This window comes from Carex rostrata, chromosome 15, assembly GCF_964058835.1.
Source record: "Carex rostrata chromosome 15, lpCarRost1.2, whole genome shotgun sequence".
NCBI lineage: Eukaryota > Viridiplantae > Streptophyta > Magnoliopsida > Poales > Cyperaceae > Carex > Carex rostrata.
Genome location: NC_135932.1, coordinates 2,972,863 through 2,983,422, shown reverse-complemented (window position 1 = coordinate 2,983,422; position 10,560 = coordinate 2,972,863). Strand labels below are relative to the sequence as shown.

Genomic DNA, 10,560 nt, shown 5'->3' with positions numbered 1-10,560 from the left:
GATTTTGGACTGATCGTTAGTTATCTTTAATTTATCAATAAACTTAGATCTTGAATTGTTTGTTGAAATAACATGTGCTACTTTTTTGAAGTATTATTGAAGCCGAGGCAGAGGTATTATTGAAGGTGTCCCGGTACAATACAAAAGAATTGGTACCTGTACATAAAGGGAGGCATTTTCAGCAAAGTTACTTTTTTTTAAGTGTCATGCTTGCTTTCATTCTTAGGTTCGATAATATTTCAAGTGTTCTATATTTTAGTTTTAGCATTTCAAATTGTTCTAGATTTTCTATGTACTTTATGTACTTTACTTTGTTTATTGCATTGAATTATTCCTGTATAGATTTTAACTAGAAAAAAAAAAGAACTGGGAGCGTCCAGGTGCTTATTACCAACATATACAAATTTGTTGATAAATATTGGAGATGGTTGAGGTTTATTAAAATTTCTTTTTAAAATTAATATTCGTACATAAATTCATAGGTATGAATACACCTGTTAATATGATTGCTATTATCTATAAATATCAAAAAAATAAAGTCGAATATTGTTTCATAACAATACACATCTTCACGCTTAAGTATGAATACTAAGTGTTTTAGATATCAATAAATCAGATAAAATATGCATGAAAAGAATAATAACATAAATAACTAGATACAAATACTTCATATTTTAACTATTAGTAAAACATATGCATCGTAGTAACACAAAAATTTGACCAAGTAGATATGAATACTTGCTGTCTTAACTATTGTTACTTACTGTTTCATATATTAATAGTTTGAATATTGTCAATTTAAAAAAAATATTAAATTAAGATACTTTACAATGTAACAATTCATACTTCAATTATTAGTATGAATATTTTTCTCAGTACCTATCAATATGTTTAAGCACCGAACAAATTAATTAATTTAAGTAACTTTACAACATAACAATTCACATTTCAATGTGTAAATATGAATACTTGATATGTTATATATTTTTTTAGAAATACAAATGTCATATGTAAACAATTCATATTTTAGTCATAAGTATGAATACTTTATTTAGTACCTATCAATACATTCAAGTACCAAATAGAGTAACTGATTTACTGATTTAAGTTACTTTACACCATAACAATTCACATTTCAATGCATAAGTGTGAATACTTGAAATTTCATATATTAATATTTTTACAAAAACTACTGTGCTGGTGATTGTACGGTGGTGGTCCCCCAGGTAGTTACTTCACGAAGCACATTTAGAAATTTTTAAAAAATATTTCACAACATAAAAATTCACACTTTAATGTGTAAGTATGAATACTTGATATTTTAAAAATGAACGTTTACAACAATTACAATGCTGACACTTGAGATGGTCATTACGCAATCGCTTGTCCTTGGTTTTTTGCATGTGGTCCCTATCGTAGTCGCTTTCAAGCGACGTTTGCGGTCCCCCAAAGTCGGTAGTGATCCCCCGGGTAGTTAATGCTAAAGACACGTCTGTGGATTTCTCAGAAATACTTTACAATATAAATATTCACATTTTACTGAGTAAGTATGAATACTCGGCATTTTAGATAAAAATACTTGACAAGGTATGAATATTTGCACACTGAGGTATGAATACTTGAACGATGAAGAACCCGAAAGTACTTCATTATGGATCTCATTTGAAAGAGAAAATTACATAAAAAATGTTTGTGGTTTTAGATTCGCAAAATTACTCACAGATCGTTAGAAATACTGACGAGATTAAACGGACAAAAAAACCTACTTCTAAAAACATGTAAAAGATGAGTGTGTAAAAGAAAGTTGATCACCAGTTTTTTTTTTTTAATACTTATTGTCTTAGGTATGAATATTTAATAAATTATATGATAATACTTGTGCGTGTAAGTATTCATACATACGCGCGACAGTTGTAAATTTTTTTAAATATAAGTGGTCCCCAAGTAGTTAGTAGTCCCCCATATAATTAGTGATCCCATCACACTTTATGCATCAGTTGAGAGACGTTTAGAGGACTAAAGTAGAGAGACCGTTAGTCGATTCCAAAAATTATAACATCTTCTATTAAATTAAAAATACTCATAACATCAGCAATCTTACATTTTCTTCGCATTTCTAGTCGACGGTTTGAGCACGTTTAAAAATACTCAAAAGACATGAACATTTTTATAATTTTCTATTTAATATAATAAAAAAAATCGGCAAAACTGGCGTGGCCGGAAAACCCTTGATTTACATGAATGGACAGAAAATTATATTGCTAGCTACGAATCTTTATATATCACAATTCACAAATTATTCCGCTCTCTATGCAATAAAACTATAAAAGTAACATTACATGTTATTTCAGTAGTATAAATACAAAGTGTCTTAGTATAAATACAAAGGGTATGGTAAAACTAAAATATATATAGAAGCTGTATTTTAAAAGGATACTAACTATATAGAGTATGACTAAGAGAAATGAACAACAAAATAATATACAATCTCTCTAGTAGTAACCAAAACAAAAAAAACTAATATGGTATCATAGCTACATGTATACATAAAGACCTGCTATTCGCGTGCTGCTTCGAGATTATATATATCAAACCCAATAAAACCCTAAAAAATGAGCTGCTGAGAAATAATAATAATAATAATAATAATAATATTATTATTATCTCTTAATACGAAATTAACATAATTAGATTTAAAAAAAATAAAATAAAAGATAGAGGTCTAATTTACCAGCTTCTTTCAAACTCATATTTGTATCACAGAGGATTTTCTTACTTTATGGATTTCGAACCCATAATCTTTTACATGAAAGCTATTTGATTTTGCCACTAGACAAAAAGATGATTCTTTAACATAATCAAATTGTTAAACTTGCAATCAATTCATATTCAGAATTAAATCATTCAGACATTGATATTAACTAGAAAATGGTACAACATAGAAAATAAAATAAAACAAGCACCACACTCAACATCTTGCTGAAGAATAGCCTGACTTGTGAGCCCTACTCTTTACATCTATTTTATTAGTAATTTGATATTTGATTGTTATTCATAATATACACTTCATGGTTTTTAATATTAAAAAAATCTAATGTTTTAGTGCTGTACCTATTTTTGTAATTTAAACTTGCAGCTTAAATAAAATTTCTCAATTACGTGTTTGTGAATTCCTTAAGTGTAATAAGTATTTTTAGATCTAAGTAATTTTCTACCTATCTAAAAAATAGTTAAATTTTTTTTTTGAAGGATGTAAAATTTTAATTTATAAGTACATTTTCATATGATGATTGTGTTGAACGGTTCAAATCGACTATTTAGACTATATAAATGAAAATATTAATTCAAAGTACGGACCGATATGCGATATACATATATGGTATCATAGCCTCACTCTTGCATATTTGTTTTTCTTTTTTTATTAGTGTGTATTAAGTGTGTAGAATCACGAATAAATTGGACAGCAAAGGATTTTTTTTTTCTCACAGTGCTTAATAATACAATTTTTACTCTCAAAATAGCACTCTCCTTATAACTTTTTTTTAAAGGTTGGTCGCTAACAGTCTACCAAACGTTTTGTATTAATAAAAAAATTATTTGCAAACTCCTTATAATCTTTCAAGGGTGCATTGGGCCGAAATTTTTATTAATATAAAAAAAATATGAAAATTAAGAAATTATTTAGGTTTTTCTGTTTTTTCAAAATCTATCCAAATTGCAAATTTTTTTTTGCAAAAATTCAGTCTAAAACCGCAAAAAAAAATTTGCGGTCTTGGAATTTTTTGCAGTTTCAATTTTTTTATTTTTCAGATTTTTTATTTAAATAGAAATATTTATAATTTATTTATTTATTTTATTGAAATATTAGAAATATTTAATATATTTCTTTGAAAATAGATGGAATACTATATAATTTGATTTATTAGAAAGATCGCTACAAATAACCCGAATCAATATTTTTCATGCCGGATTTTTTGCAGCTGTAAAAAAACAATATATTTCTTTATGTGTTATTGAAAAAAATAAAAATGTTTGGATTCTCAGTTATTGATCCCGATTCCAAAGTCACTTCTAAATAAATACAGAAAATATTATCATCCTTCTAGTACATTTAATTTTTAAAAAGTTGTATATATTTTTGAAAAAAAACAAAAAATTTAAGTTACTTAATGATTGCTATTAAAAAGAATTCTCAAAATAGATACAACTTCTTATGAATTAAATGTATTAGAAGGATCACAATATTTTCTGTATTACCTAAAAGTGACTTTTAAACTAGGATCAATAACTCAGAATCCAAGCATTTTTATTTTTTTTCCAATTACTCATAAAGAAATATATTAATTTTTTTACAGCCACAAAAAATCCGGCATGAAAAATGTTGATCCGGCTTATTTGTAGTAGTCTTTCTAATAAATCAAATTATATAATATTCCATCTATTTTCAAAAAATATATTAAATATTTATACTATTTCAATACAAAAAATAAATAAATTATAAGCAAATTTTTTTTGGCTTTAGAAAACCACAATTTTTTTTGCGGTTTTGGAATTCCAAAACAGCAAAAAAAATTTACGGTAATTTAGTCTTAAACCGTAATTTTTTTTGCGATTTGAGTAGATTTCAAAATAATGCAAAAACCTGGATAGTTTCTGAAATTTCATATTTTTTTTGGATGTTAATAAAAATTTCGGTGCATTGGGTGTCCAAGCTCATTAAAAGGTAAACTAGTATTGTGCCCGTGCATTGCAACGGAGACATATTATAAGAAGAAAAAAAATTATAAAAAAATATATCAATAAAAATAATAATTATTCAAAAATTAAGAGACATGTTAATAGAGAATTTATATGATTATGTATTGTTAATAGAGAATTTATATGATTATGTATTTTTAATTAACTTGAATCGTGATCTCTGATAATAATTTGATGATGTGATGATTCTTTATTTTTAAGTACCAATGATATCAAATAATAGCTCGATTCGAATCTATCAAATATCGTACAACAATTCAATATCGACATATAATATGATATCGAAAAACATAAAAAAAGAAGTGTTATCGTGTGTGTATATAGAATACACACACACATTATAAGAGAAATATATTTATACACACACGTTCCAATTTATATTTTTCTTCTTTGTTTTCAATTTATAATATATATACAAACACATTGATATATTCTAAATTGCTCACAACAATATGTATAGAAACAAAGAAAGAGAAATAAGAAAATAAAAAAAAAGTTGATTTCCATTGTGATCCGTATAGAAACAAAGAAGAAGTAAGAAAACAAAGAAATAAAAAAAATGGAAGGTGAAGTCTGCTCAATTGAAGATAAGAAATATAAAAACAAAGAAATAAGGAAACGGAGAAATATATCGCTAAATTTCATAGTTTGTTCAATTTTAATTGTAACGTATCATGTGGCAACACATGTAATGAGTATGTTTTCAACTAAATTTAGACTTCTATACATAAAACATATGCATTTAATCAAAATAAGACAAATCATGTAATTGGAGAGCTGAGATTAAATCCGAAGTTTCATCTTTCAATCGTAGCCGTTGGCGGATCGGACACCCAACGTGCTTAATAATAGAAAGGAGATGCACTTAATTTGTAAATTACTGTACATGCCAGTCAAACGACATATATGGATTTTAATTTCTATTTTATAAGTTATAGATGGACGTTCCAAGTTTATTAAATTTGAATTTGTTCCTAAAGATCAAAATACTAAAGTTGTTAAAATAAATAAAGGATCAAATTAAAAAAAAAAAATCAACCTCTTAATCTTGTGCAAAACTAGCAGAAAAAATGTATAATTTCAAAGGGAAATGCAGTACTCATGTAGTTAACCAAAATGAATAAATTGGATGCGTTGGTTGAGCTATATTTGATGACCAAAAAATTAAATTCAAGTTCTTTTGGTAAACACAAGCGACCCTTGTATTAATATTATTAGTGTTGCTAATACATTTTTTGTTTTTGTCATCATCCTTACACCTTGTTTGGATGGAGAGTAGAGGAAGGGAGGGAATGGAAAGAAATTTCCATTAAATCATGTTTGGTTGACAAAATTATGTTGAAGGTGAATGGTACAGGAGGTGAATGGTTTAACCTTGTATCATTGTAATCAATAGAATCAATAACCCTTCCAATTTGGAGTGTAACGGATGAAAATAAATTTTGTTACAAATAGTTTTATAGAAAATAACACAAATGTCCAACCCTAAATTTAAACAATATAATTCTCATACAAGTTTCTTTATTACAAACCTACAATAGCCACCAAATTTCTCATTAACAATCTAAATTTTAATCAACCAAACAAGAAATAAAACAGAAAAAAAAATTAAATTTATTCTCTCTCATTAATCATCCAAACACAAAAAAGTTAAATATATTAATCTTCCATTCTATTATTCACATCCCCTTCCTTCCTCTACTCTCCATACAAACACGGTGTTATTGATCACTTTCATCTAATAAATATGGAAATACCAGGCAGAGACGACCATTATAAAATGTCATGATCGATGGTTTCTTTATTTATTTAATGATGGAATTAATGGAGGTTTGAATAATAAAAGAAAGTTCCTTCTGCTCCGGTCAAAAAGAAAAAAAAAAAAAGTACAAATTGAAATTAGCCAACGTTCCTTTTGTCCATAGATAATTAACAAATTGCATACATTCACATAAAAAAATAAAAAAAAAAGTAGTGAAAATTGTAGAAATCATATAAAAAAAAAAATCAAACTCCAGGTTCCGTTCGAGAGCAGATAAATTACGAATAACTAAAGAATAAAGTCATTCCATATAAGAGGTGGTGATAACTCTATTCCTTAGTTATCCTTATCCCCTTCCAAACGGTGCCTTTGAAACTAAGTACATAGGAATTTTCTCTTTACAGGCATTAGAAATTCTAAAGAAGCTTCCTCCTCTTGTAGTAAGCCAAGACAATGATAAAGAGACCAATACTGCCCCCAATGACTCCTCCTACGGTTTCCCAGAACGTCACTGATGGCGGCACTTCAAAAAGAGAGATGTGTATATTCATGCCGAGTAATCCCACAATCGTAATGCCGATACTTATTATCATTGTAGCTGCCATGTCATCATAAGTTCATATCAACCAATTGCAATGCTAATTATCTATAATCAATAAATGTTTTATATTATAACCAGTCTATACACTGCCTATTAACAACTATTGAAACAAGCATCTGATTATACTACACTCCGGATGATGAGCTCTCACATTATTAGATTTTCATTAGTTAATTATCCATCTTATCAGCTCATTACAAATTGATTTGTTAAATGACTATTTCTTAGTTAGACCTAGGGAGCTGGGTGAAATGTATATGTTCCAAATTTAACAGACTAATTATTGTTTCAATATATATATGGTGGCTTTAATTAGCTGTGTATGATGATTTTATGAAAAATTAATGGAAGGCACGACCATTTTTTTTAAAAACAAAGAGATGAAAGCATGCTATTTTTCTCTGAATTTAAATTCTTTCTCCAATTAAAAAATAATTCTTTATTTGCTTATGTCAGGTGCTTTGTGCAAATAATAATTCAACAGTTGGTCTTTTGTGGAAAAGTCCATAAGTAAGAGATAATTAATGTACCAGTGCTGAGCATTACTCCCATTTGAAGCAATTGATTTTGCTTGTCATCAAGCATTATGTTTATGTAGTCCTCCGTGTCATCCACGTACTCACGAAGCTTTGCAAATTCACAAGTTAAAACAAACAAATAAATCTAATACATTGGTGAAATTATTAACAGCCTAAAGTTTTATATTGCTGGGGTATGACACTGGAGTAATTATTTGCACATTGTTTCAGAGGGTATGATACCAGTACATAACGCATATGCAAATTTCTAAATTTATGTAAAACAATGAAAGACTTACTGTAGTCAATTGGTTCAATATGCCTTCTGATTGGACAAAATAGGCTTCCAATAACATCTCCAGTTCATCTAAGTTTGGCCTAAAACCAATCACAGTTTCGTTCTCATTTTCTTCATCCTTTTCTGTTAGTACTTCTGATTCTATGTCGTGGCCTGATCCGTCACTAAGACAAGTTCCAGTAGTAAAAAAAATAGAAAAAAATAAGGCCCACGGTAAAAAATTAAATGCTGCCAGTCTTTCAATATTAATAAACGTTGATTCATTAAAGATGAAAAATATTTGCAATTTTCATTTGACAACCATAATCTTTTTTCATATTAAGAATTAGAACTATACTAAACATAGCAAAAGAGAATATTAAATATAGCACATTGCACCTTTCTTCGTCGGATTGTGGCGGTTGTTTGTAAAAATCAAATCTTGATGATTGGCCAACAGAAGCTTGATACGCGAGTTTTTCTGACAAATGCAAGAATGCCATGTCCACATCATCATCTAACAAATGCTCGAGCTCATCTCTTACCTATTTAATGCACCATATAAGCAATGAATTCGTCAAATTTAGATATTTGATCTGTGGTAATTAGAAAAATACATAAAAAAAGCTCAAGTTACCTTAAAAAATAATTACAAACATGGTTAGGCAACAGTAACAAACCTTTTGTACGCGGCTAGAGATTCCGACTAAACGGCTTTTAATTTGCCTCACTCGTTCAAGATTTAAGGTGCTCACATTATGCGTAAGTTCATCCAGAGCTGGATAAGCTTCTTTCTCTAGTGCCAAGGTCTGGATTTCATATTAAATAGTTGGTTTCAAAAATAAAATTGGATCATATTACACAGGGCCGGGCTGATATTACATTGTCAATAAGACATCAGTCAGAGACAAAAGCCTAATCGCACATAAGACCCTGTAATTTTTTTAACCGTAACTGACAATTTGTAAGCAACAACATAAGTTGATAATTTGTAAACAACAACATAAGTTTCTTACATTGCAATTTTAAAAATTGAATGCAACACTTCAAAAGTAGGCGCTGCTCAATCACAACATGGCTCTTTTTAAAGAAGTCTAAATGATATAGAGTCTAGCTGCCTAGTGCATCAAAATTGTTGGCAAGTTTTTAAAAATAGGATACAGAGAAGTTATTAGTTGAATTGAAAAGATATGAAAGCCACTACGGGTGTCAGATGCATGTACACAGAAAAAAGGGAAAAAAAAGAAGGTAAAATTGATTATTTTTTTATTTACCTCAATTTCAAGACGCTTGGATGCTAATTCAAGACAAAGCTCAAGAGCTCTGAACTCAAATGGCAAGGGCTTAGTAGTACCGCCTCTTGGTACATCATTCGTTGATTCTTGACCTCCCTGTGCATTTTCGGGTGGGATCAGCTTTTGTATAAAAATAAACATATTTTCAACTAAGAAAATTTTGCTTTTATTATTAGTAATATTATAGTATGTGGACCAATCTTTTCCTGGATCTTGGTTGGGATATGTACACTTTCAGACGGTCCAACCTGTACTAAGTTTAAACATCGTGCATATTTATTATTTCCTAGTTTGGATGCAAAAATTGTGCTTTCTGTAAAACTTAATTTCTGTTCAAATATACATTCTTAGTTATTTTGTCCATATATTTCAAATAAATATATATATCACCACATGCACACAGAAAGGTTTGCATGCGGCACACACACAAGCTTACATAAAAAAAAAAAAAGTAAATAAATAAATTAAAAGTCACCTTTTGTGTATCTCCAGCAAGCCTTGACTCAAGCTCTTTTTGCACGGGTTCAACCAAAGGATCTCTCGAGTTTGACAAAAACACCTCAGATGCAGTGACAATTGCCTTTATATGCTCTAAATTTACAACAATTGCCCTCTCACGGCCGATAATCGACGAAGGATAAGAAAGAACCGGGTCCACCACTCTCAGATCACGGGTGGATAGCCCGGTGCGCTGTACCAGGCCCTGTTTGGTGATCTCCTCTAGGCAAGATTTTCCGTCACCGGTAACCACAGCCCATTCGCGGGCCGTTGCTGCGGCAGTCTTCCGGCGACCTGGGGTTTTCATTAGGGGTAGTGTGTCAATTTTGGTTTGGAGAGTTGTAGGGTTTAATTTAATATGGGGTTGAAGAGAGATCACGGTCGCATTTGGGGGAGGAGAGATGGCGGGAGGGAGCTAACTATAAATAGGGTTTAATTTAATATGGGGTTGAAGAGAGATCACGGTCGCATTTGGGGGAGGAGAGATGGCGGGAGGGAGCTAACTATTTATTTGTTTTTTTTTGTATGATGTTGTTTTGCATCTACCCCCTCTAAAAGTAATAAAAACTTCAAACACTTATTTATTTTTTTTTTAACTCGAAAGAGCTGGGGGCTTTGTATAAGAAAACCACTCTCGTGTGGGCAGATATACCGGTAGAAGTAGTTTGGCTTCATACAACACGTTAATCATACACTTCTTATTCTATATTTATTGATTAGGTGTTGCATCGAGTCAAAATAGTTCTGTCAATATTTTTATCAATCTTGTGCCCTCTAATCTACAAATAATCTACACATTTGGCACAACTTTTCATAAAAGAAAACTAATATGCTGACAATCATATTTATTT

General features: G+C 29.6%; 1 protein-coding gene across 3 annotated transcripts; it reads right to left on the bottom strand.

The window, feature by feature from the left end:
* Window positions 1–6,631: 6,631 nt before the first annotated feature.
* On the bottom strand, window positions 6,632–10,117 carry LOC144566412 (magnesium transporter MRS2-F-like). Of its 3 annotated transcripts, none has more exons than XM_078316427.1 (7): window positions 9,687–10,117; window positions 9,191–9,307; window positions 8,597–8,725; window positions 8,316–8,461; window positions 7,939–8,101; window positions 7,652–7,748; window positions 6,633–7,118 (listed from the first exon to the last, which is right to left on the bottom strand). In XM_078316427.1, exons 1-7 carry the CDS (start codon window positions 10,014–10,016, stop codon window positions 6,937–6,939), a joined length of 1,164 nt encoding a protein of 387 aa, XP_078172553.1. In that variant the 5' UTR covers window positions 10,017–10,117; the 3' UTR covers window positions 6,633–6,936. The 3 variants fall into 3 exon arrangements, with proteins under 3 accessions (XP_078172554.1, XP_078172553.1, XP_078172555.1); XM_078316429.1 differs by having other exon boundaries at window positions 6,989–7,166; XM_078316428.1 differs by lacking the exon at window positions 8,597–8,725 and having other exon boundaries at window positions 6,632–7,118.
* Between the last annotated feature and the right edge of the window lie 443 nt (window positions 10,118–10,560).